The sequence below is a fragment of the Zootoca vivipara genome, chromosome 16 (genome assembly GCF_965207765.1).
Source record: "Zootoca vivipara chromosome 16, rZooViv2.hap1.1, whole genome shotgun sequence".
Classification (NCBI taxonomy): domain Eukaryota; kingdom Metazoa; phylum Chordata; class Lepidosauria; order Squamata; family Lacertidae; genus Zootoca; species Zootoca vivipara.
The window spans coordinates 24,080,630-24,107,974 of NC_142599.1; the positions used below are offsets into that span (position 1 = coordinate 24,080,630).

At 48.2% G+C, this 27,345-nt stretch overlaps 1 protein-coding gene across 1 annotated transcript; it reads left to right on the plus strand.

The window, feature by feature from the left end:
* The first annotated feature begins 115 nt into the window (after window positions 1–115).
* On the plus strand, window positions 116–26,808 carry NCSTN (nicastrin). The gene is made up of 17 exons (XM_035098522.3): window positions 116–230; window positions 4,472–4,576; window positions 4,999–5,122; window positions 6,935–7,053; window positions 8,554–8,699; window positions 9,318–9,468; window positions 10,235–10,341; window positions 11,625–11,777; window positions 14,593–14,697; window positions 16,267–16,338; window positions 17,403–17,578; window positions 21,725–21,827; window positions 22,078–22,173; window positions 23,255–23,342; window positions 23,918–24,063; window positions 24,529–24,744; window positions 26,081–26,808. The coding sequence occupies exons 1-17, from the start codon at window positions 125–127 to the stop codon at window positions 26,201–26,203; spliced, it is 2,136 nt and encodes a 711-aa protein (XP_034954413.3). The 5' UTR covers window positions 116–124; the 3' UTR covers window positions 26,204–26,808.
* The last annotated feature ends 537 nt before the right edge of the window (window positions 26,809–27,345 follow it).

Here is a 27,345-nt window from a genome sequence, read left to right on the forward strand (position 1 = left end):
CCTTAGACCATAGAGGCGGCATACGACTAGACCGTCTCCCGCTAAGGTCGCTCGCGGCGGGGGAGCGGGCCAGAGCGTCTCCCATGAACCTCGAGAAAGAAAGGAAGCGGAAGCCGCCGGCAAGATGGCGGCCGTCGAGGAGGCGGAAGCGGCGACCAGCTGCGGGCGGATGATGAGGGAAGCTGAAGGGTGGCTCCTCCGGGGGCTCCTTCTGTGCGCCTTGGCGGCAGGTGAGGCAACTCCCCCCCCCCCGCGAAGCCTGGGTGGCGGAGGCGGTGGGACCCCCGGGTCCCTCGAAGGCTCTCCGGAGGCTCGCCAGAGCCCTAACCTGACCTTGTCTGAGAGGAGCTTGGGAGGGAGCCGCCTGAAAGCCGAGGGAAAACAAAGGCCTCTGTTTCTCGGACAGGCGGGTGATCCACAAGTGCGAAGTGTCGTCCATTGGTCACTAGAATCGCGGTGAAAAGAGCAAATGAAATTATTTGGTGTCTGGTGAAGCGGTAGGAAAACTCCCCCCCCAAAAAAAACCATTTTCGGTAAAAGCTAAGTTGGGACCAACCCAAATGTCACGAAAGCGTGGGGAGCTTTTGAGTTTTCCAGCGCCCTTCAGTAAGCAACACTTTGCACAAAAAGGTGCGTCTGTGTGTTAAAATTTAGGAAAAACATTAAGGGGGGTGTTTTGGCCATGAGGTCAGCTTGTAGGCTTCGTCCCAAGACGGAGGTTGCAAGCAGAATAAGCGTCTCCCAGTTGGTACCGGATTCTGTGGTGGAGATGCAATAGTCACTCCCTGTTTTGGGGAAAATAAAAAAGAAGAAGAAATAAAAGAACTGAAGTCTAGCTGGTAAACCAGATCAGTATTCCCATAAATTTGTGGGGAGGGGGGATGTCAGCTACTGCATCTTCATCCCCAGACTCCCAGGTGTATGGAACTTTACATCTGTACTACCAGGGAGGGACTTTAGCCTGCAATCTGATGTCATGGAACTCATTTCACAAGTTGATGACTTCATAGCTACAACAGTTTTTCATTTTCTTCACTCCCTGCTTTGTGGTAACCTCTAGCTGAGGGACTCCACTGCTTGCCAAGCTTCGTGAGGTTTTATGCCAGCAACTCATAAAATAGCAAACAAAAAAACATGCACAATGATTATTAAAATGGCTGGCTCATCAAGAAAGTTTAAACAGCTCCATAGCCTGTTGATATAAAAAGAGCTCTAAGAGATTCCTGACAGTCAATAGAAAAGTTGTGGAATCTCTGCAGGGAAAATGTTATAGAGCATGGGACCTCCAATACTAAATGTCTGACTTCTAGTTGGAGTCAGTTGGGACTCTTAACATGAAGGCAACTAAAAATGATCGTGTTCATAGTTTATTATTTACAAACACAATACAATGAACATTAAAATCAGTTACCGGTAGAATTATAAAAATAAGAAAATTCACTTAAAATACCTGCTGGAATAAAGTCTTCAGTGAGTGCTGGTACTTTGGTGGTGATGGCTTCCTGCCCTCATCTGGAAATGAGTTCCATAAAATTGGGGCCACAATACTAAGTGAGTGGTTGTTGGTGGATATGAGTTGTGCATTCAGCATATGGACTGAATACTAAGTCCATTAAAAAAACCAAAAAAACCCTGTGTGTTTGTGAAAGCCTGTTGGGCATCTGTAATACAGGGACAACTAATATCGATCATGTCAATAGTTCATTAAAAAAAATTAGACCGCTTATATACAAACACAAGGCATTGAAAATTAAAATGGGTTAAAATAGGAAATTCAGTCAAACTGCCTACTGGAATGAAGTATTCAGTACCGTAGGCACTGGAAGTTCAACAAGGAGGGTGCCAATATGACTTCAACTAGAAGGGAATTCCATAAAATTAGGCCACAGTATTGAATGCATGGCTCCTGGTAGATCTGAGCCATGGGGGGGACTAACAGCGATTCCCCTGAAGATTGGGCAAGGATACAAGAGATTATGTATCAGCCTAACCTTAACAACGTAAAAATAGACTTTGATTGCTTTTATGGCTCAAAATGGGTTTCAGGTGGAGACAAACAGGGGAAGTGCAGCCCTGTTGATTCTCCCAGATATCTTAGTAGTTTTCAGTTCCATTTACCATAATTTCCTGCTGTGATTGCCACATGTCTTTCTTCTCTTTAGTGGTTCCATTCCTTTTTGAAAGCAGTTGGTGACTGCTGTTTTGCACAGTTGCCTTTGACTTCTCAGCTCATATGGTCTTCCATAGTTCTTAATATCTAAATAAAATCTTGAGTCAAATCACCAGTATGCTGTCCTCCCATTATTTACTTTCAATGAGGCCATGGAAGTAATAAACAGGTATTTGTAGTTAATTTTAGAGTAGATGAAGGTTAACAAACTTATACTTGATCTACACTGGACACTGGTACTATGAGGGACTAGGAGAGATAGTTGAACCTGTTCTGGATGGGGATACTGTACAGCCCTCTTGAAAGAGCAGGTTATACAGTGTAGGAGACTCCATCCTTAATTTTCCTGGATGCCCAGATGGTGACTGTTGCTAGGATTGCCTTTTTATCAGTTTTGCCTATGTCCTTTCTCTAAGACCACCAACTCACATTCAGTCAACCATACTTCAATTACCTCCAGATTGGATTTTTGTAATCTTGACTTTGAAGACAATGATAGAAAACCATTCAGTTGTTTACATTTTCTACCTGCATCACGCAGCTGTTAAAAATAGAAGAGCGAGATCTGTAAGCAGAGGTGGTAAAGCTTCACAGCTTTTCTCTGTGCTTAGCATCATATTTCGGGAGACTATGACATAGGATGGCTAGAAGGAAGGGGTGATACTGGATGTGTGTAAAGGCAAACCCTGAAGTGCAGTGTTGGGGGAGAAGGGATCCAGCTGAGGTTTTTCTAGCCTCAACCAATTTGAGAAGCAGCAGAAAACCTTTCTGCCTTGGAAGTGAAAGCAAAGATAAGTCGGTGAAAGTTGGCTTCATAATGGGCTGAAGTTAAACAAGTATAATTTATTAAATTAGCAGGTGTCCCTAAAAGGATAGGAGGTTGTCGTAGTAAATGAGTGAGCAAAAGATGGATGGGGGTTGAGGGATGGAGATACTGTTAGTCACATGCTTTTGGTGAATGTAGCAATTGTATCGTGTTTTATTTGTTTTGCATATGACGTGAAGAATGTTCAAGGCTAGGGTTGTGTTTGCTGCTTCACTTTTCCATTTGTGTACAGTGACATGGGATAGGAAAAAATTGTATAATCAGTTCATTAGCAGCAATGTATGGGTGCCAGTTGCAAATAGGTGAGTTGGGCAGATTCAGATTTTACTTTTGTTTACTGAATGCATATAAAATAAACATGCTAAGTTAGTTTACTCTTTAGGTTACAGCATCAGAAAATTTTCTAATGCAACCTATTTTTTTTTAAAAAAATGCAAGTTATCCTAATTTGCATAAGAGAATTTTCCATTTTGGAGTTTTCCAGAAAAAAAAAATCCCTGATTACACGTTGGATTGGGGATGGAGCATGTTTGCAATACAGTACTTTGAGGATCTGTTGGTTGCTAAGGGTGTTGTGAAAGAGGGCTTCCAGACTCCACAATGCCATCTCATTGACTGCTGGCTCTGAGTCACTGAGATAAAACAGGCAAAGGGGAGAAGGGTTATTCCATCCCTCAGTCCGTCTGCTTGATCGGCATCAATTTTCCCCTAGCCTGCTATGAGGCCCGCAGTCTGCATTTCCATACTGGCTTGGGGAGGAGGCTGCTTCCTTCTCTCTGCAGCCCACATGGAAATTAGTCTTAGCAGGCAAGTCTCTTACATGGATTTATTTACAAGGCAAGATTACACTAGCCCAAAGTTTGTGACTGAGTGGGGATTTGAATCCAGGTCTCTCTGGTGCTCTATAGACCGTGCCACATACTCAACTGTGAGGCGCAGCCAGCACTTAAAATGGCCTAGGGGTAGCCAACATAGCGTTCCCCAGACGTTTTGGGCCAATATTGCCATCAACCGCACCCAGTGATTGGTGGTGATAGGAGTTGTGATCCAGAACATTTGAAGGTTGCTATGTTGGCTACTCCTGAGCCACACCATTTCAGTGAGCAGCCAAGGAAATGAGAGCAGTCCTTGAGTGGGGACTGCAGAGAGGCTGCCAGTTGGATGGCCTCCTAGCAGGGATACTGTAATAGTGGATTTCCTGCATCAGTATAAGGTGGGACTAGATGGCCTATAACAGGCATAGGCAAACTCAGCCCTCCAGATGTTTTGGGACTACAACTCCCATGATCCCTAGCTAACAGGACCAGTGGTCAGGAATGATGGGAATTGTATGTAGTCCCAAAACATCTGGAGGGCCGAGTTTGCCTATGCCTGGGCCTATAGGGTCCCTCCCAACTCTGTGGTTAGGCCTGGATAGTTGAGGCCAGATTGGGATCTTTACATCTTTTTCTCTCTCTCTCTCTCTCTCCACACAGGTGCAGGCTGGTGCAACTCTGTTGAGAGGAAAATCTACATCCCACTGAACAGGACGGCAACCTGTGTCCGCCTCCTGAACGCTACTCATCAAGTTGGCTGCCAGTGTGAGTGTATCCCATTCTAATGAATTTTTGCCTGGGAGAGAAAGTGGAGCTACATCACCTGGACCGCATCTACTCAGCCACAAATTTGTCAGTCAGCAGGTGGCATTTTAGATATAAGCCACTGATGTATACGTGTGGCGTTTTAGAGTTGAAGAGGATAGCCCCTGCTGGGTGGGGTTGCAATCTGAAATTCATCATGGGAGGAACAAGCAGAGGAAGGGGAAGCAGGAGTAAACTGGGGAAGAACTGGTAGTTATTTCAGTTTCATGTACTTAGTCTTATTTACAGCACAGCTTAGAAGCTAGCTTGTTGGGGGTGGGGGCGCGAGTCCAGTGCAATTGCCAAGCAACAGAAAACGAAACACCCAAGGGAGCTACCTGGTGAGAATGTTGCATCAGGGACCTCTTCCTTTCTCATGGCAGCCTCCTTGAATGGAGACACCGGAGTCATCCATGTAGTGGAGAAGAAATCTGACCTGGACTGGGTGCTGAAGGACGGGCCACATTCCCCTTACATGGTGCTGCTAGGTGGACATCTTTTCACCGGGTAATGAACCATTCCCCCTTGCCGCTGCCCCCACAAAAAGTGCATAATTTATTTATTGTGCTTGTATCTCTTGTTTCTGTTAGAAAATCTCAGAGGGGCCCCTGGGCTGGAAGGAACCATGAGGTTCATCTAGTTCAGCCTCCTTCGATGCAGAAATCTTTTGCCCAACATGGGGCTTTAGCAGTGTTTCCGCCATGTGTGCCTTCCATCTGTTCTTGGGTCTGTGGCAATGTTGATACTCAGCAGATCATTGTCAGCAGAGAATGAAATATTCATCTTGCATGCAAGATGTTTCACATCTTCTCTCCCCCCCCGCCTGCTTCCAACCCCTTCTTTTCACAGCTTAGCTTCTTCTGTTCTCAATTCTCATTGCGCTGAGTTTGTTTTTAAGTTTGTCTGTGTATGATCTTGCATGGTACCAGATCTCATTTAATAATGTGTAACTAAGGAGTGGAGTATATATAAAAACTATTTTAAAGTATACTATCCAAACAATTCTCTACTTGCGGACATTGAATGATGTTTGGGAATATTAAGAATGATTGAAATGGAATGGAAGAGGAAAAAAGGGATATTACCAGTTAAAACCTGTGAAGTACAAGATATGTGAAAATGTATAATAGGAGGGACAGGAAGTATCTATGTTCAACTGTAATAGTTGTGTTTATTTTTGAGGTATGTTTTTTTTCTTATGTTTTTTTCTTTTTCTTTCTTTTTTTATCTTTGTACTCTTTTGTATGTACGTGTTTTATTCTTTGTGCTTTTAAATAATAAATAATATTTAAAAAATTTAAATAATAATAATAATAATGTGTTTTGGGCTGTCTGGGCTGCAGCTTGGGTAGAACAGCTGCTTTGCATGTAGAAGGGTCCTAGGTTCAATCCCAAGCATGTGCAGATCGGGCGTATCTCCCTTGGCTCCTGCTTGAAACTCACATGTTATGGCAGGCAACGCTGAGCTACACCACTGCTCTTCATCTGCTGAGTCCAAGTCAGGACCAAATACCTGACCGCGGCCTGATCTTACGTGAGTTGCAACAGCAGCACTACCACCATACAGATAGATGGCAAAAAAATTGAGAACTGGGTCCCCAAATGCATGTTTAGGTTTAAAGGTGTGTCTGAAATGGTTGGAAGACTGCTGAGGCAGATGGACAGATGAAACTGGCTCAGTAAAATTCAGCTTCCTGTGTTGTGGTCACGTGAATATCCTGTGATATGCAACATAGTATTTATTGTGGGAGTAGCTGGGAAAAAAGGACTCTGCGTAGAAATTTTTCACAGCACACACTCTTTAGATTCTTAAGGGACTGTGTGTGTAAGCAAGAGAGAGAGAGAGTGTGTGTGTAGTGCCCTTTGGGCCAAATAAAATGGGGAATGCAGAAAAGGATGGGGTGGTTGAAGAGTTCATGCCAGTATGGGTGATGGGAAGGCAAGAGTTAATGATTAAACTCTTTCTCATTAGGAAAAATAAATGAATGAAGATGGTTTATCAGGACCAGATGGCATTTAACACCCAAGTGCAGCCTTGACTTCCTGTCAATCTGCAAAGCATTAAATAGATAAGGAGGAAGTTACGAATTCCAGTTACTTAAAATTGCTTCTCCCTTTGGGGGGGGGGACAGAATGTGGCTAAACTCTCTCTCCTTTTATGATTTGTTACAAGCGATACCATGTTTTTTTGTTTGAAGTCTCCCCTTTTGTGCTTGGCTACTTAAGTGCTGTAGGTAGGCGATAACTAGCTAAGAATCTAAAACAGCCCCCCCCCCCCGGAAGGTCTGTTCATCATTTTTGTGTTTCTTTTCTCGACAGTGATGTAATGCAGCAGCTGAAGGGCAGCTCCCGCATCTCTGGCCTCGCTGTGGCCATCTCCAAACCCAGTCCCCACGCAGGATTCTCTCCTGGTTTACGGTGCCCCAACGATGGCTTTGGTAAGGAAGGAGCAGGGAGGGGGGGAGAGACTTGCCTGTGGGCTATGCTAATTTGTGGAGAAGGGACCTCTTCCTGCTGCAGGTCCTCTGAAGGGCTCTCATGGGTTCATACTGGGCAGGATGGGGAAAACAGCAGCATTTGCCTGGCTAGATTTCCAGCCAGCTACCTTGACTAGCCTTACCTAATGTCATTATAGTGCTTTCTTGATGTAGACCAGCCTTTGTCAACCTGGTGTCTTCTAGATGTTTTGGACTAAAAGTCCCATTGGCCTCAGAACAGCCACATGATGCTAGGGCTGATGGAAAGTGTGTACACTTATTGCAATCCTGAATCAGCATCATCACTGTAGGTGTGATGAGCGTGAGAAGGGAGGGGCTTACCTTAAGGCAGAGCTAAGCTCTGAATCAAGAATTTCTTGTTAAAAGGCTCAGCCTCTTAGGCAATTCGTTTTCTCTTCTTATTCCAGCCTCCTTCATCTCCATGGGATCTGAGCATACTTTCCCCCTGTCTTTTCTCCCAGTTTTTCCTCCTTTCCTCTTGCCCTCTTCTTGTCCCAACATTATGTTCCTCTTTCCAGTAGTTTGCTGCCTCCTCCAGTGTCAGGCTCAAGGGGGTGCCCCAGTTAACAGGAGATTTATGCCTTTTGCCCAAGTAATCACCAATGAGGGCAGGGTTGCAGATGCAGCACAGCCCAGGCAAACCACAGAGAATCTGTCTAGGTCCTGGTATTACCCAGAGGCAAAGTCTGGCAACAGCCCAAGGTCGGTGTTACAGGGAGTTCAGACAAAGTAACGAGATAGCAAGGCAGGGAGATTAGAATTGGAAAGCAGGAGCCAGAAGCCTGTGTTGTTCCCAGCAGCTGAAAGGCTCAGGAAGTGGACCTTATATACTCCGACCTCCTAAACAAACCCTAAAAACAGCTGCTGGGAGTGAAGGATTATCAGGGTTGCTTACTCATGAGTGGGCAAATGACAGTGGGTCAATATCACAGTCTTGGTTGTGTGCTTTTGACACTGGCATTCTCAGGGACTTTGGGGGGCAGCTGTACCTCCTCCTCTGACCGTTTTAGTGGTTCTTCAACCCAGAAAGTCTCTCAAAGGGATCCTCAGCATTGGATCTGGAGGACTTTGCCTGTTCCTCAAAGTCCTTGACCCGCAGGTCACCCTCTAAAGGCTTCATGCCTGGTACCACGTCAGGGATAGGCATGACACCCGGCCCCTGTCCCCTCCTAATCCTCCGTCACTAGGTAGTTTCACTCACCCTGTCCTATTCTAGGAGCAGTTTACCCAACAGCAGCCAGGGACCCTTTTTTCCCTGAGACACTAGGGCAGCTGGGACCGTCGCTGCAAGAGGCTTAACAATCACCAGCAGAAAATGTCTTGGTGCATCACAATACAGGTGGCTGTTTACTAGACAGCCCTTTCTGAGACGACATGGGTATTTCCTTCTGAACGAGACTGATTCAGTGGTGCCTTGGCTCTTCCCACTTTGTCCTTCAGGTGTCTACAACAGCAGCTATGGCCCTGAATATGCTCACTGCAAAGTGACAGTGTGGAACCCCCTCGGCAACGGCCTTTCCTACATGGATTTTGGTTTCCCCATCTTCCTCCTTCAAGATGAGAATGAAACAGAGGTCATTAAGAAGGTACTGCAGGGGAGGAGGGCAACCGAATCAAGATGGGTGTGGTACAACTAATAAAATTAGCTCCAGAAGATTGCAGCCCTCTGCTGGAGATGCAGTGGGGTCGAGGATACGTTCTTTCATACGTGGTGGACCTGTAAAAGGGTAAAAGAGTACTAGGAAAAAATTTATAATGAATAGAAAAAAATGTTTAAAAGTACTTTCCCCCCAAAAACAGAGTCCTTTTTGCTGGGAATAATTCAGATGGAAATTACCAGGTGTCAAAAAATATTATTTATGTATGCTACTACTGCGGCCCATGTTTTGTTAGCCCCCAAATGGAAAACGAGCAAGGTCCTAACTAACAAAGAATGGCAACTTAAACTGATGGAATATGCACAGCTTGAGGACCTAACTTGCAGCCCTCTGGAACAACATGGGAAGTGGCATGGGAGCTTTGTAGGACATTAAATAGGGGGGAAATGTCTCCTTGCCTCTGTCCACAGAAGACTGTGTTGGAGCAAAGAGCCTCCTGTGAGCAAAGGGAGACCATGAAATACAACTGTAAGGAACACATGCAAATGAGTCCGATGAAGTGTTGCATTTCTAATCCTCCCCACCTTCTCTGTTTCCCTCCTCTAGTGCTACCAATCCTACAACCTCCCTGCCAACGGCTCCGACCCAGAGTACCCGCTGTGTGCCATGCAGCTCTCCTCCCACATGCACGCCGTGACCAGCACCGTCACCTGCATGCGGCGCAGCGCCATCCAGAGCACCTTCAGCCTCAACCCAGGTGAGACAACAGGGCCGGGGTATGGGGAAGTGTCCCAAGACGAGGCTGACAACTGCCAAGCTGTGTGTCAGGAAATTCTGGGCGCGGTTGAAGGAAGATACCAGCAGACTGAAAGGTGCTCTGACGAGGGTGGGAAAAATGGCGAAGGGCCTGCGAGCCCCGTGAGGAAAGGGTTAAGGAGTTGCGTACATTCAGCCTAGGGAAGAAATGTTGAGAGGCGATGTGATACAGCCACCTTCAAATATCTGACAGGCTGTCTCTTAGATGACGGAGCAGATTTGTTTTCTGTTGCTCTAGGGAGGCAGGTTCACAAGCTGCCAAGAGCTCACTGATACAATGCATATTTTGCACGTAGAACTGTATTGGCCAAGCTGATGTTTTGGACTACAACTCCCATCAGCCTCAGCCCCAGTCTGTGTGGCTGTGCTGGCTGGGCCTGATGGGAGTTCAAAGCATCTGCAGGGCACCAGGTTGGGGAGGGCTGAAGCAGAAAATTTTGGATTCGGGTGGTGGTGGTGTTTTAAAAGGGGTGGGTGGGTATCCTGGCTGCATAAGTTGGATAAGACTTTGATCTCATTTCTCCCAGCTAGACGTCAAATATAATTTTAAAGTTTCAAATGGTTGTTTCAAAGCTGCCTTGAGGAGTGATACCACAAGGCCGCAGCACATGGTGGGGGTCAGTCAGCCTTCCCTGGCCAGGGAATGACTGGCCAGCCAGTTTGTGATCCTTGCGCTTTATTGAGGTCACTTTCTCCTTCCACTCCAGAGGTCGTCTGTGACCCTCTCAAAGATTTCAACGTGTGGAGTACAGTGAAGCCCATCAACGCATCTGAGAAACTGGACCCGGACAGTGTCGTCATTGCTTCCAGTCGGGTAGGTGTTGTGCACGTGGAGGCAGGGGGCTCTTCTTGCTTAGAGCAGAATCCATATTTACCCTCATTGGCTGCCCCTTGTGTCAGCTATGAATTGGCTCATTCCCCCCACCCCTTTCTCAAAACTCAGCTGTTGCACAGTACTGACTGGTAGGGAGCAGAAGGATTTTACCATGTGACGTTGGGTTGTAACTACACAGAATTCTAACAGTTATGTAAAATGGATTATTGCGTAGATTGGGCAAAATCTGAATCAAGTTTCAAATTGGAAATTGATGTTAAACATGATCCGTATACAGATAATGCCCATTAAAGTAATTTAAACGGGCCACTTTGGGTTTAAAATGATAAAACTATCATTATTTCCTAAATACGACATCACTTTGGGAATCTACAGTATGACCGTTTTAAAGATGTTTCCTTAAAAACGTAAATTGTTCTTCTGTTTATTATAGACAGAATTTATAGGCTGCCTTTATTTTTATTTAGTGGCATTTCCAGCTTAACACAAAAATAGATTGTGTGTGATTGTAAGATATCGAATGTTGCATAGAATATAGTAAAACAGCTCAGAATCTCAGAATCCAGCTGCATGAAAACACTGGGTGATACCCATTGTAGCGTGAGTGGATGTCTCTGCACCTACCGTGGAGCTTCTCCTTCCTCTCATCTGCTCTGCAAACCCCACCCCCCCACCCCAAATTGGCACTGGATCTGAGAAGCTGACTAGCAAAGAGGTCAACTGTTGTCAGTCACAAATGCCTTTTGTTCAAAGAGCATAAAAATGAACAATGCCTCAACTTTCCCATTCTCACAAATGCATTTGCAGTTCCATAGTTGTTGATGCCTCATCACTCTGTGTGGTGTTTGTTCTTAGAGGAAATGTGTCTTAATGCTGTTAAATAAGATTCACAAATACGTGGATGCTTTAGTTTGGCTTTCAGATATATTGATTAGCTGGTCCTTGTGACAGTATCGGGAAGCCATCTCCACTCCCCTGTTTCAAGTGCCAAATATATGTTGGGAGCTGATAAACATACCAGGGGAGAGGGAGGTAAGACACAAAATTTAAGGAGTCTGTCTGCCCTAAACACAATGGCCGGTGAGGGGTTGTTGTGGCGGGTTTCAAGGCTCCTGCTTAAGGTTTCATACCCCTGCTTTAAAGATTAAAGCCAGCACTTTGAATTGCCCTCGGAGACCCAAAGGATACATGCAGAAAGGGCAATGGAAACGTTGGTGAATTTTTGGACCTTCTTGACTCTCTCTCTCTCTTGCTTCTGGCAGATGGACAGTCACTCTTTCTTCTGGAATGTGGCCCCTGGGGCAGAGAGTGCCGTGGCATCTTTTGTGACTCTCTTGGCGGCAGCCGAAGCCATCCACAAGATCCCCGGAGTTGAGTCCTTGCCGAAAAACATCATGTTTGTTTTCTTCCAGGGGGTAAGATCAGGTCTTGTTTTTTCATGGCAAGGGAAGGAAGGAGTTTCCCTTCAGAAAGGCCCAGGCCCCAAAATCTTAGGTTTGGCAGGGAAAGGCAGTGGTAGAAGGTCTGCTTTGCATGCAAAAGGTCCGGGTTCAATCCCTGAGGGCATCTCCAGGTGTGGTTGAGAAACACTCCTGTCTGAAATCCTGGAGAGCCCCTGCCAGTCAGTGTAGGTAGCACTGAGCTAGATGGACCAAGGATCTGCCTCTGTATAAGGCTGTTTCCTATAGGCCCCTCTGGCCTTGGAGACAGTGTTAGAAATTCCCCAGGCGCGTTTTGCAACTGGCGTGGGTCCAATTGTGACCACGTGGAGATCTCTGGATGCCAGGTTGGCAACTGACCTCTCCATCTCGCTGGCCCTGCCAACTTTCTTAAGCAGGCAAGCAGAAGAGCTTATTCACTGTGTTTATGTCCCACCTTTTCCTCCAAGGACTCCATGGTTCACACAGACCCCCCCCCAGTTAATCCCTACAACAACCTTGTGAGGTAGGTTAAGAGGCTGTGACTGGCCCAAGGTCACCCAGTGAGCTTCATGACTGTGTGGAGATTTGAACCCTCATCTCCCAGGTCCTAGTCCGACACACTGGCTTCCTAGAGTACTTCTGCTATGGGGCAGCTGTATAAATTAAGTAGGTAAATAAAGATGGGTTGGAAGAGCTCTCCTAGTTTCTGCATTGGGAATAGGAATCACATTGGTGGCCTTTGTTATTCTCAGTTGGAAAACGTAGCCATTGAGCCCTGGAATAAATGTATTTATCCTCAGGGAAACAAATGATCAGAGGGGCAGATGTACCCAAGCCCAGCCCCTCCGGGGAATTAGCCAGCGATGTGGATTTTGCAGAAAATGTTCTGATGCTCTTAATCTGTTGGGATCTGATCTAGCATGTTTGCTTTGACTGATATTTAGTAATCAAGCACTAAAATGTTTGTCAGCTTAATTTTAACACATTGCATAAATTTCTCCATAAAAGTTTTTTCCAATAGTGAAAATCATTGCAGCTGAAATACTTAGTTAGGAAAAGAAAATTCAATAGAGCACACTTAATGCAGCTGAAACATAATTCGAAGGATGGTATTCAGCGATAGTCTTACTTGGAGCAAACCCACTGGAATTGGTGAGCCCATGAATTTCAGTGGCTCTACTCTGAGTATGACTGGAGTGCTTTTGGTTGGACATAATTTTTGTTGGCATCTTTATTAGTGTTTTAGGACCTGATAACTCAGTATCATACATACTTCCTTACTTTGTTAAATTTCTTTCTTTTTTCTTTTTATTTTTAAAAAGGCATTTAAAACTGCATACTAACAGAAGACAAAAGAAGAAGCAAAGCTAGGGAAAACTGTTGCCTGAGGCCCCAGACAGCTCCACCAGTTAGAGCTGAGATTGTGCAGAGCTAGATGGACCAATGATCTGACTTGGCAAAAGAACAATCCCTGGCCCCTCCCTTTAAAAAGGTTCTGGAAAGCTGCTCCCAATTGGAGGGCAGCCCTCTGTGGTGCTGGGGAGCATAACTCAGTGGTAGACCGCCTGCTATACACGCAGAGAGCTTCAGGTTCAGTCCCCAACTTTTTAAAATGATCTTGGAATGGCAACCAAAAGACCCCAGGGAGCTGCTAATAAGTTGAAATGAAGGTACATGGTTCTCCCTGTTGAGGCTTCTTTCCTGGGTAGACTTTTGTAGCTTCCTTTTCCCCTTTCCGCCTGGGGATGGGGAGATTTTTCCCTTGGCTGGGATTTAGCTGGCCAAGAATGGTGGAAACCAGGTTGGGTGTTAACATCCACACATGTTAGCACCGTAACATTAGCCCTGGTGGATCAGGCATGTGTGGGTGTGGGTGTGGGTGGGTGGGTGGGTGGAAAGGTCCACCTATCCCGGTATCTTCTCACCAGCAGCAACAGCCAACCAGATACTCCTCAGGAAGTGCTGGAGCATGGCAGGAAGGCCGGCTCCAACTCTTTGTCCCCCAGCAACGGGTATGCGGATGCCCCGCTGCCTCCAAACATACAACATCACATGGAAAGGATTAAAAATATATGCGCACTCTGGAGCAAACCAGTTTTAATTTCTGGGAGCTGGCAGCTGTGTGAAGCCAAGAGGATATTTGGAAGGGGAGGGGCATATGGGAGAGGGGGAACCGATGGTTAGCAGCTGATGTTCCCCTCCAGGCATCAACATCGAAGGGCCTCATTTGCTCAGCGCTGTCAACTTTGCAGTGGCTTCCAAAGTCCTGTGATATCTCCATATGATCTCCCCACCCAGTGGGGGAGCAGTGGGAGGGGAGGGGGGGTGAGAATTGGCAATGAGGACCTCCCTCCAAAGGCTGCAAAATTAGCTGTTGGGAAACCAGTAGTTTTGATGCAGTATCTGGCACTGTTAGGCTGTTCAAAATACTTCGCACATGCCTACCCACAATAAACTTTACAATGATCCCGCAAGGTAGGTTGGTGTCGTTACCTGCTGCGCTGCATATTCGGAGGGGGGGGAAGGACAGTAGCTTGATTGTGGTTAAGAGACTGAGCTGTGAACCTAGAAGCTCCAGTTCAGAACTGCCATATAGTTGGCCTCAGATAAACCCCCTCCTTCCCTCTCTCCACCACCTGCAAGATGGGTGTGTAAATACAAGCCTAATTCGCAAGGTGGTTGCTGCAGCAATGCCCCTGTGCTGTATAATAAATGCTGCATCTTATTCCAATCGTTGTGGTTTGCAGCTGAGGCTGGGTGGCCAAAGGCTGTTTTGTGACCGTTTTTGAATTTGCCTTCCCTTCTCAAGGAGACCTTTGATTACATCGGCAGCTCACGGATGGTTTATGACATGCAGAATGGCCACTTCCCAGTCAAGCTGGAAAACATCCATTCCTTTCTGGAGCTGAGTCAGGTAAGGAAGTTCAGTTCAGTTCAGTTCTCTCTCCCTCCCTCTGCTAAAAACTCAGTGACTTTTCCTTCTCTGTCTTGCTGCAATGTTTACCCACTTCCATGCCCCAGAGGGTGGATTCTGCATTTCTAGGCAGACGGGTGCCAACTAACTAATAATATTTGCGGAGCAGGGAAGGATTTCTTGATTTTATTGTTTTACCTTTTTGAAGGTTGTTGTTGTTTCCACAGTCAGGCAGTGTATAAATGCACTTAAGTAAATAAGAAAACAAAAGCACCAGAGAATACGAGGTCTGCAACGTGAGAAGGCTCTGACACAAATTGTGGCAGCGGGTGGCTTGCATCTGACCCGCATTCTCACATGGCAAAGACGAAAAACAATGATTTCTTCCTTACACTTCCCCCACCCCAAAGGCCTTCCAGTGTGTCACATCTGTTGGAAACATCCTGATTTATAGTTTGCTAACACCAAATGCACTCTGTCTTTAGGCAGGCTGGAGTTCAGGTCCACCTGCCTGCAGGGGGCCACTGTCAATCCCTGGAGCCCCCTGGCCCCATTCCCCTTTTTCCTCCTCCATGCTATCTCTGCCTGTCCACCTGCCCTCTTTTAAGCAGGCAAGCATTGGCAAGAGGGAGGAAACACACCTCCTTTTCCTCTGGGCTATTGGACAGGTTAAATGGCAGAGAGGGCCCACAAGGGGCATCTTTCCCTAAGCCTCTCCTGCCTCACACCTCCAAAACCCAGAGTAGGCATTGAACTTCAACCATTTCTTCCTGGCTTCCCAACCGCAGAGGAGCAAAAATTAGAACTGGCCCTCACTGCAGTCCTCCCTCTCCCGTGTTTCTCTCCGTCTCTCAAATAACTGTTCATTGGTTATTTAAAGGCATGCAGGGGTCCCAAGGCACGTGTGAAGGGACATAATGCCGCAGTCTTGCAATGATGTTCCCGTGTCTTGGGAGTTCCTGGACGGGAAGTCACTTGGGGACATGCACATCCCAGGTCAGCCTCCTTGAGTTCCAGCACAGAGGAAAGGCAGGATGCAAACAGTACAGGCAGAAGGACGAGGGAACTGGGCTGAAGGCCATGTTGTTCTCGAGGCCAAAGTGACCACCTAATGCAGGGCTGGCCTAACTAGGCTACTCTCTTGTTTAAAAAAATTAGAAACTTCCAAGCTCCACCAATGGGTATTTAAATTTGCAAAGCAAGAATATAGACTCAGGAGCTTGGCATAATTAAGAAGTGCTCATTGATTCTGAGAGCCTTCTCTTGCTCAGTCCTGAGTGGCACTTAAGGGCCTCTAGTCCAAAATTCTTTGGAAACAGCTGGTGCTAGATAAGCTGTTGGAAGTGGCCGTTTTCTTCTCCCACTCTGAAGGGTAAAAAAACCAACTCTCCTTTCCTGCCCAGACAGCAAACCCTCACCAGTTGTATTTCCAGATGTTAGGCCCTCTTTCAGCTCCTGTTGGTCGGGCTTTCTTGGGGGGGGGTGTCTTTCTGCCTGCTCCCCAGACAGCCTAAGTTACCACTACACTGCTGCCACAAAGTGGGATGATGAGCGCTCCTTCTGTTGCAGGTTGCTCTGATGAATAACTTCGATCTGTGGATGCACACAGATCCTGTATCGCAGAAGGACCCCTCTACAGAGGTAAGGGTGAAATGTGCTCTTTTTTTGGTTCTCAGGTGGCGCTGAGGGCAATTAAGGCTGTGCATGGTGGGGTGGGGACCTGCTTTGTTCTCCTGCCAGGCCACTGCCTTCAGCAATGATCCTCAAAACACTGCCTGCTTTGCTCTTGACGTCTGTGTGGCCATGTTGGGCAAAGGGCAAAAGCTCTGCCTCATGCTTTGGTTGCCTTTCCCCTCAGCTGCGGCCGTCTCCTTTTGTCTTGCCTCCCTCTGTCTTGCCTTCATCCCCCTCAAGCCTGTCCATTGGTTCACCTCTCTCCAAACACCAGTCATGCAACGCCCCATCTTCTGGCTTCCTGCCTGTGCCTGGACCCAGCGCAAGCGCCTTGGTCCTTGCCTTCAGAGCCCTCTGTGGCCTTGCTCTGTCTGGCCTTTTGCCCTTGGCTCCCTGGAGGTCCCCTGTGCCTTCAAAAGACTCCACCCTTGTTCCTGTGCCTCTGAGAGCAGTTGCATGATGCCGATTCTCCCGTTTCCTTGTAACCCCTTTCCCCCTGAAGCCTTAGACTTGGCCCATCGGTCCTCACCACGTACTGAAACAACAAAGTCTGTGTAATGGAACTGAATTGTGTCCCATGTCCAAAGTTTGCACGAGGCAGGGCCTTGTCCTTTTAGATCTGTAAGACCTCCAGTCATGCTATATAAATGACAGTTCCTGAGAGAGTGGCAGGCGAATAGTACAACGCCTTTAACTTTGAGTGCTTTCCGTGGGTGGGTGCTTCTTGGGAAGTTTCTGTGATGTTCTTGAACACCACTGGATGTTGTGGCTACAGCCTGCCCCCAGCATCACGTCAACGTGTCTGTTTTTGCAGTCGCTAAACTGGGTGAGCAGAGGCCGTTCTCCAGTTCTAAGCTGCAGCAGACAGCTTGCGTTTGCTTTGCTGCCATCGTCGTCAAGTCGGGTTTATTTATATAGCCTTTCCCCTGCAAATTCTGCACCTAAAGTGGGGTTTGCAACAAACGCATCTTCATAACCATAAGCTGGGATCAAAAAGGAATGTTGTCACCAGCCTCCCCCTTACTTCTTAGCAAAGTGTTCAGAACATGGTGGATACCTTGAAAAACAGCAGCGGAGATACTGGTGTCACCATGCAAGAGATTGGCGCCTCCCAGCCCCTCCCTCCATCCTCCTTCCAGCGATTCCTGCGGGCCAGGCAGGTCCCTGGCGTGGTGCTGGCCGACCACAGCTCCACTTTCAAGAACAGGTAAGCGGCCCAATGAGTCCTGCCCTTCACGTTGGTTGCAAACTGTTCGTGTTGGGAGGGTTGGCTGGGGAAAGTCTTAAAGAGAGTTGCGGTGGCTGCTGTGCACGAGAGCTGCTTTCCAAAAGCTCTCCCTCCCCCCCCCTGGTGCATTCCCAATGAGTTTTGCGGCACTTCAGTTAGAATCCTGTTCATCCGATTCGGGTTTCCAGCCCTCCAGAAACCCCTGCTGCCTACTTCTCTTTGCAGGCTGCCTTGCCAAAAACCCTCGGCAGCCTGTGAAACCTCCGCTTCTAGGGTCTGGCTAGGTTGGCCCCTGCCAAGGACATAGGCTCAGGGGCGTGTGTGCAAAAATCACACCTCTCCACTCTGGTTTGGAGGTGCTAGGTGCCTGGCCTGCCCATCCACGTGTTCAGACAGGTGGACCACGTGTAAAAGGAGGAAGGGAGGCAAAGCAGAATGCACTCAACCCCATGGCTGTGAAGTCGTCACTGACAGAGCGCAAAAGGCAACAAAAAGCAAACTTTCTGAGTTTCCAGTCCATGGCCTCTCCAAGCTTCGGAGGCACCGATAACATCTTCTTTCCAGGGGTACAAGGGACAGGGGGCACCAATACAGCTGCTTGCCAAGGGTGCAAGGGAGCCTGGATACAGCTCTGTCCAGAGGCCCTGGTCATGATGCTTCACACAGATTCCTAATTCTTCCTGCAAGCCATTCACTTTTTCCAAAGAGCGGCCCATGGGCAGCCCAAAGGCCACTTTGCCATGCAGACAGAATAGGAGTGTCTATTTCTAGCTTGGGCTTGTTAGCCAGCTGCCACCTTTCATGGCCTTAGCCTTGCCGAAGAAGTATATCCTCTGGTTAACCTCATGCTTAGACTATTGCAGTGTGCTCTACCTGGGGCTGCCCTTTACAGTCCTGAGGCTGCCTCTGGTGCGGAATGTGGCTGCCAGACTGTTGGCTGGTGCTGCAGAATGGGATTGTGTTCCATGGGAAGGGATGGTGCACCTCTGTGGCTACCCGTGCTCTGCAAGCAGAAGGCCCCAGGTTCAACCTGCAGCATCTCCATGCTGCGAATATCCTCTGAAGAGCCGGTGTCAGCTACCATGGTGTACAAAGCCCTACACGGCTTGTGATCCAAGTGTTTGAAAGAAAGCCTCTCCCATTCCCTGTCAACCTTGGGCCTTAAGATCAGTGTGGGAAGCCCAGCTTGTAGTTCCATGGACTGCTCTGGTTTGCGATGTGCAGCAACACAAGAGCAGGGCCTTTTCTGTCACAACCCCCTCAGTTCATTTTCCCCACCTCCCAGTTACCAGGCTTCTAACATCACGTGAAGGACATGTGCTTTCCCCCCTTCAGGCCTTGGGAGACAACTGAGCTATTGAACAGATCTTTTAAAGCCAGATTGGTTATCGGTTTTATGTTATGTTGATATGTAGCCTGTAGGGCTGTATGATATCTGTTTTTCAGCATCGCAACATATCGCCCGTTAAACATCGTGATAAACCGATATATCACGATGTCTGATATAAGGATGGAGCTATGTAGAGGCATTGGCTGGCTTCACGGTTTCCCCTACGTTGCGATTTTTGCATAGCACACACACACACACATAATGATTCGCAATATATTGCCAGATCAATAATTATAAAGCCAATATTGCGATATGGAAATCAAACCGGTTTGGGACAATATATTGCTATATTGCTCAGCCCTCGTAGCCTACTAATATCCTCTTGTGCATTGCTGTGAGAACCTTTTGGTTATAAATAAAATAAATAATAACCCACCCAGAATAAAGCAGTGGACAAACTCCAGAATAAAGTTGAAGTTATTTAGCAGGTTCTCAGGCAGAGCCGGGCCATAGTGTTCAAGATCCAAAAGAGAGATGTAATGTTAAACCATGAGAGTCTCTCTTTCCCTTTCTCTCTCTTGAAACACCTCTTTTTCCCTACTAGTGAAAGTTGCAGACTTCTTTTCAGAAAAAATATCCTGTGCCATAGGGCTGCATGGAAATGGGGCGAGCTCTGTTCTGCATAGCAGACCCACCTGCTGGGAAGCTGCACAGCTTCCAAACAGGTTGAAGAGTCTTTGCAAAACCCTTTTCTGACAGTAGCCAGTAGAGGGGGTTATGGCCACCCCTTTGCACGAGGAGTGAGAGGGCTGGGGGTGGGCGAGGATGCTGGGAAGAGCGTAGCAGTTGTGTTTTGGGGGAGGCAGAGGGAGCAGACGTGTGCTATGTAATTAAAGAGGCGCAGCGTAATTGTTCTGACAGCCACGAGAAATCCAGTTTTGTACCGCAATGTTTTCTTGCAGCTGGCTGGCAGCCAGAGGTTAGCAAACAGCAATTGAGCGTTCAGGGAGGGCCTCATCTGTTCTTCAAGGACTGCTTTAAAACAAAAACAAATATGGGAAGGAGTGTGTTTGCGGTGGCCTGGGGAAATCCAGCTGTTGTAGGCGCCGGGCTCTACCCTGGGCCCTTCAGCCTGTGCCGTGCGCACCCAAACGTAGGGTTGCCATGTTCTTTGCCAACTCTTAACCAGAGACCCCTGGGAAGGGAGGCAAAACCCTCCCCGTTTGGCTCCCCGTTCGTCACAAGAATGTAAGAAGAGCCTGCTGGATCAGGCCAGTCCATCTAGTCCAGCATCCTGTTCTCACAGTGGCCAGCCAGATGCCTGTAGGAAACCTGCAAGCAGGACCTGAGCACCAGAGCCATCTCTCCTCCTGTGGCTTCCAGTAGCTGGTATTCAGAAGCATTACTGCTTCCAACAGTGGAGGCAGAGCACAGCCATTGTGACTAGTTGTCCTCCATGAATTTGCCCAGTTCTCTTTTGATGCCATCCAAGTGGGTGGCCATCCCTGCCTCCTGTGGCAGGGAGTTCCATAGCTTAACTATGTGCTGCATGAAGTAGGACTTCCCTTTATCGGTCGTGAATCTGGCAGGCTGGTCAGCAGCTTCTGCCTGCTGCAGCCCGGCTGTGTGTTGAAACCCGCATGCAGTTTCTGCTGTCGCCTTGCCTTTGCTCTGCCTTAATGCCCTCCCTAAATCATCCGTCCACTTTGCTCTTAAAGCCACGGAAGGTTGGCTGCATCCCCATGCCCAGAACCTGCCTTTCAGCGGGCCTGGTGCCATGGCAAAGGGAATTCGCTCGCTGAGCAGAAACCGCTCTCTCCCAGCCTTCTTCAAAATGGGCAGAATGGTTGCATGGAGGTGGTTCAAGGGCTCAGGCAATATGATGTTGCCCGGGGTGCTCTTGCAAGGCTTCAGTTGCTGAGCCCGTTTCTGAGGAGGCAGCAGATCTGGTCATTGCATTTCAGATTAGAATTGCAGAGATACAGCGGGGTGGGTGGGTGGGTTGTTTTTTGCGGGGGGGGGGGTGTCTGCGAGCACCCATAGCATGCCCCTTGCTTCTCCTTTTGCCAGCTTCAGGGAACTAAGTCAAGCCAAGATTATGAACTCCTCCTCCCCTCTTTTCTTTACCTCTGCTAAAGCTCATTATTTATATATTATTTGTGGCTCTCCAGCACAACCGACTACCCAGCTTCCTTGGCCCCACTCGGAAAGCATCAACCTTTCTGCTAGAACAGTGTTTCCCAAACTTGGGTCTCTAGCTGTTTTTGTACTACAATTCCTATCATCCCTGACCACTGGTCCTGCTAGCTAAGGATGATGGGAGCTGTAGTCCAAAAACAGGCCCAAGTTTGGGAAACCCTGTGCTAGAGCGTTCTGCCAGTGGCCCCGTGCCTCTTCTAGTTGGCAGCTGACTCTGCCCACGTCCAGGTCTGGCCTCTTGAATTCATGCGATTTTGGGAGTGCCCCACCCCCTGTGTTTTGGCCTCAAGATTTGCCGGCATCCTTAAGCAGATTGGCAGAACTTCTTCGGAAGCGTGTTCCATGGACTTCTCTTCTCCCTCCCACCCCTGCCAATAAACGGCCTTGAGCTCATCAAACAGGCAAAGCTGCAGAAGGGCCAAGTTAATTACAAAGCCTCATTAAACGCTTTGAGGAGGAAGGGGGCAGGCAGGAGGAGGCTGGATTCCCCCCCCTCCTCCCCCAGGAGAAGCCTCCCGGCACCTGCTCCAGACACCGCCTGCTCTCGAGGGCCCCATTGTGTCCTCGCCAACCTGCCTTCTCCTCTCTTCTTCCAGCTACTACCAAAGCATCTATGACACATCGGAGAACATTCAGATGTACTACCCGGAGGGACTGAGCCCAGAGGAAATGCTGAATTATGTGACGGACACGGCTAAGGTTCAGTGTGCTGTGACGTGGCTGCGGGAGGGTGGTGGTAGGGGAGCAGCTTCCATCAGTCCTTCCCAAAGACTTGAGGAGGGGGAGGGAGGAGAGAGTCATCGTAACTTCATATTGTCTTGAGTTCTTGGTTGTCATAGAGACATGCCAACAGCGCACAGGCAGGAGGGTGGCTGGCCTGCTCTCCATACACTCACCAAACTTGCCCATCTCGATTAACCTGGAGCCCCTCTTCCTCCCTTTCCTACAGTCCCTGGCAGATGTGGCCACTGTGGTTGCCCGCACACTCTACCAACTTGCAGGAGGAAGTGGCAACGCCTCAGCTGTTCGGGCAGATCCAGCAACGGTATGAGCAGATGGGGATCCAGGGCCCTGGCACCAGGCCTGAGACCTGGCCCTTTCCCCTTCTGTGTGTGTGTGTGCGCGCGCATGTGTCTGTGTGAGTGTCCCTCTCCTTGTTGCATCAACAGAGCATGCCTTGCTTCATCTCCCTGAACCAGCCATCTTCACCACCACAATCAATTTTTTCTTTTGTGGGTGGGGGTTGTATCCTTTCCCCTCATCCGGACTGAAGCGTATGGGTGATCCTCTGACCACCAATGACTAGCGCAGAGCAACCCCACCCTGTTCAGTCGCACAAATCAGTCTCATTTGGATGGAATGTGTGCTTTGTGGAATTATTATTATTATTATTATTATTAATTTATTTGTACCCCGTCCATTTGACTGAGTTGCGCCAGCCACTCTGGGCAGCTTCCAATGTATATAAAAACATAATAAAACATTAGACATTAAAAGGCTGTCTTCACATGTCTTCTAAAGGTTATATAGTTCCTCATCTCCTTGCCATCTGACGGGAGGGCATTCCACGGGGCAGGTGCCACTACCGAGAAGGCCCTCTGCCTGGTTCCCTGTAGCTTCACTTCTCACAGTGAGGGAACCACCTGAAGGCCCTCTGTGCTGGACCTCAGCATCTGGGCTGAACGATGGGGATGGAGACACTCCTTCAGTTAGTTAGGCAGAAAGGGGTCAGGGGCCTACATCTCCCCCTACCAAAAAAGATTTCCATCTCCATAATTTCTGAGCAGCCCCACCCCGCTGCTTGTCCATCAGGCAAGCATTGTCTTTCAAGCCTGCCTCTGCAGCCTTTGGGACAGGTTGGAAACATCCCCTTTGCTTTTTTCATGGGTAGGCTTACTAAATTCCTCACCCTCTTCACCCTTCACCCTTCTCCTCTACAGATGTGAAGTCCTGTAAGACAGCCTCCTCCCAGTTCTGGTTAGGCAAAAGCGCAGGTCCCCAATGGCTTCCTGGGTGAACCCAGGTCTCCCAGTGAGCCAGCCCAGCCTTTTCTGCCTGCTTCTGAGTGGTCCCAACTCAATGTTCTGCTCTCGAGGCCCTGACTCAATGCTTCGTCCTCTTTCCAGGTCACACGCATGCTGTATGGCTTCCTGATCCAAGCAAACAACCCCTGGTTCCAGGCGATCATGAAGTCAGATCTCAAAGCCTATCTGGGTAAAGTTGGTCTGGGTTGCACATGAAGTGGAGAGAAAAGTTTTTCCTCCCTCATAATACTAAAACTCGGCAGCACCCAATGAAGCTGCATGTTGGGAGGTTTAGGGCAAAATAAAGTGTGGAGTTAAAACTGTCACTGAATTTAGTAATGGGCTCAAAAGGGATGTAGATGTATTCTTGGAGGGTGAGGTGATCAGGGGCTGCAAGCCACGAGGACGGTGTCTTTCCCTCAGGATCTGAATACCAGCCACTGGGAATCACAGGTTATGAGAGAACTGTCCTACTTAGGTCCTACTTACAGGCTTTTCATAGGCATGTTGGATAGTTCTGTTGGTAGAGCATGCATCTCGGTTGTGGGTTTGAGCCCCACGTTGAGCAAAAGATTCCTGGGTTGCAAGGGGTTGGGCTAGATGACCCTTGTGGTCCCTTCCGACAGCCACAAGAATGGGATGCTGCGCTAGGTGGGCCTTTGGGGTGGGCAGTGCTGGCTTCAGGGCCTGGTGCCTCTATCTGCCTCTATCTGCCCAGCCCCTCTTGAAACCTTTCCCTCCTCTCCCGCCCCAATTTCCTCCCAGGAGACGGACCCCTCCAGTACTACATCGCTGTGAACAACCCTGTGAACTCCACCTACGTCGTCCAGCATGTCTTGGCCAACCTCACAGGCACCCGGCAGGAGAACGTGACCAAGGAGCAGTGCCAGGAGCTCAACAAGGCCAGCCAGGTGAGTTTGCTCATCCCACTCTTTTTCGAAATGCAGCTTATTACTCTGCCACCTGCAGCACTTTTGATTATATTACTTTTGCATTTGTGTCTCACCCTTGCGGTCCAAGTTAACTGTATTGTTGATCTGCCTTGGGCTCTACTGAGGAGAAGTGGAATAATAGCAATAAACACATGCATAGCAATAAACATGCGTAGCCATCCCAAATCAGTGGGTTTGTAAGAACTCCTGTAAGCGACAAGCCCAGACATCAGGCTTCACTGAGAGCACATTTTGATCATTCCAACAACAGCAAAAACCCACCTTGGGTTGGGCCATAGCGGAAATGAAGTGCAGGAGCAGTGTCTTCAGAAAGTCCCAGACCCCCAGCATCACAGCAACACTCTTGACAGTTTTACAAGTCCACCTTTGGCTGGAACTTGCACCTGAGTCTCTGCTTCCATTGCCCCTGTGTTCCCTCCACAGCTGTATGACTACTCGTGGGTGCAGGGTGCCCCATACCCAAATGCCACATCCCCCCGACAGCCGTACTGTGTCATGTCAACGGTCCGCTTCAGCCAGGCTTCCTCCCCGGCATTTGAGCTCGAGCAGTGGGGCTCCACCGAGTACTCCACATGGACAGAGAGCCGCTGGAAGGAGCTCCACGCCCGGATCTTCCTCGTGGCCAGCAAGCAGCTTGAGGTGAGTCCCTGGGCCCAGCTGAAGGGTCTGGTAGCAAAGTGGATCTTTGCTGAAGGTGCAACAGTTTGGGGGCTCATGAGGGTCCTTGCACAGGGCTTGAGCCCAGGTCCCATATCTGTGCAGAGGAGGTGGCAGAGCATGCAGAAAGGCAGGCTATGACTTCTCAAATTAAAGGGATCTCTCGGCCAGGGAAGAGTAACTGCCAGTTAGAGTAGGATGGATGGACTAATGTATCATGAGTCCCAAAGAGGCGTCGCGGAGTGGCTGGTCAAATCACGATGGGGTGGGCGGTGGGAGCAGCCTGTTGAAGAGGCAACCAAGGCAGTTAAGGAGTAAACCCTACACAAATCTTAAGATGGTTAGATGCCAAATGCATTGCTCTGCTTTCCTTTGGACTACAAGAGTGAGACCTCTATACACACTGCCCAGGCTTGCACCCCAGAGAGGTCATTTCAGAACTGCAAATGCAGCAATTTGACTTCACCCTCAGAGGTGCACGCCATTGGCTCTCAAGACAGATGGACGCCCACATAAATTCCCGTCTAACGGGATCCAAAGGTTTGTGCTACTTGTTGGATCATCTTCTTAGCATTTGAACCCTTTTTGCCTGTGTCCTGATTTGAGCATTAAAGGTTCCGGCAGAAACCGTACGCCAAGACAGACAGCCCCTTAATCCTCTGGTGAGAGCCAGGACGCATGTGGAAGGCAGTTTGCTGCGGAATCTGGAATTCTGGGTAGCAGTAGCCACCCCTATTTGCATGCAGAAGGAGTAGGGGTCAATTCCTGGGATTTCCAGCTGAAAGCATCTGGGGCAGCATTGCTGGGCAAGGCTTCTGCTTCAGAGAGCTGGCCAAGGCAGACTCTGAATAAGGCAGCTTCATACGTTAGTCAGCCCAGCAGAGGTCTTAGCTCTAGAGAGGCCAACGGACAGGGCAAGCTGGATTTCTGCCATCTATAAAAATGTGCTAATAGGCAAAAGCAGGGGAAACTGTGCAGAATTCATTCTGGATTCTGCTGATGGTGGGACTCTTGACCTGCTGCCCCTCTGGCTTCTGATATTTCAGCAGGCATGCCCTTTCAAGCCTAGCTCCTTCACTTTAAATAAAAAATAAAAATATCTGAGTCTTTTGGGGAATAAAATTCTGCTCTCCTGTGGAATTCCCTCTGTGAGTCCCCTCCCAATGGATTTACTCTCCTCGTGTCCCAAGAGGTACACTCCTGATTTCAAAGACGCTCCACCCCTTCCAAAAAAAGAATAAATTCCAAGAGTTTGGCTTTGGCCACAGCATTCTTTCTTCTAACAGTCGTTCGTTCTGCCTTCTGATTCTCTCCGCAGATCATCACGCTTATTGTGGGCATCGCTATTCTGATTGTCTCGTTCGTTGTCACCTACTTCATCAACGCCAAAGCAGATGTGCTTTTCACCAACCCGGGAGACTCGGGAGCCGTGGCGTATTGAACTCCTAGCACTCAAAGCCGGGCGAGACAGAGAACGAACTTTGGGATTGCTGGTAGAACAACACTGGAGCCTCTTCTTCCCTGATTGATGTGGATTGTGGCACTGAAAGGAATCTCACTTCTCTCCCCTCCCCACCACCACCTCCCCCAAAACAATCTTGTACTGGAAGAAGGTGCTGGCGATACAGACATGATTTTTCTTCTTCTTCTTCCTGCAGGGGAGATATTTGGCCAGATGTCTTTAAACTTCAGAGAATATACCTTTCCTGCGAGGGCACCTGCTACGCACTTCTGCGAGAATAGGTGGTCAGATACAGGGGGAAATCTTCTCCAGGGGTCTGTGCAGACGAGAGGGCATTCCTCAGTCTCCTTTGTTCTCCCTTTCCCTTTTTTATTATTTTAAATATCCAGGTTACCTAAAAAAATATTCTCAAATCATTTGGTCTGTATGTGTATCAAGATGCAAATAAAAGAGGGAGATCAGAAGGCTGGAAAGGGGGAACTGGGTGTAAAATATTTCTTTTTTTAAAAAAAAAAGAATTGGAATTTTTTGTACATATTCTATAAATAGCTTGGTTTAATTAAAAAAAAAACTTGCGAATTAAATCGGTTGATCCCATTGGCTTTAATATCTTGCTTCCCCGGATGACCAAGGGTATCAAAGGGTTTGTGCAGAGCAGGGGAAATGGTGGTCGTCTATTTTGTGTGGTGTCTATAGAGAGATCTGTTGAACTGGAGGGTGCGTGACTTATACGTAGCCACCAAGGGATATTCTGAGATAACAACACTGCCTTGTGTAGGGGAAGGAAGGCTTGACCTGGGGCTGTGTGAAAGTGAAGTGAAGAAGAAAAATAAAAATAAAAATCCTTCCAGTAGCACCTTAGAGACCAACTAAGTTTGTCATAGGGACCCAGGTGGCGCTGTGGTTAAACCACTGAGCCTAGGGCTTGCTGATCAGAAGGTCGGCGGTTTGAATCCCTGTGATGGGGTGAGCTCTCATTGCTTGGTCCCAGCTCCTGCCAACCTAGCAGTTCGAAAGCACATCAAAAGTAGATAAATAGGAACCGCTACAGCGGGAAGGTAAACGGCGTTTCCGTGTGCTGCTCTGGTTTGCCAGAAGCGGCTTTGTCATGCTGGCCACAT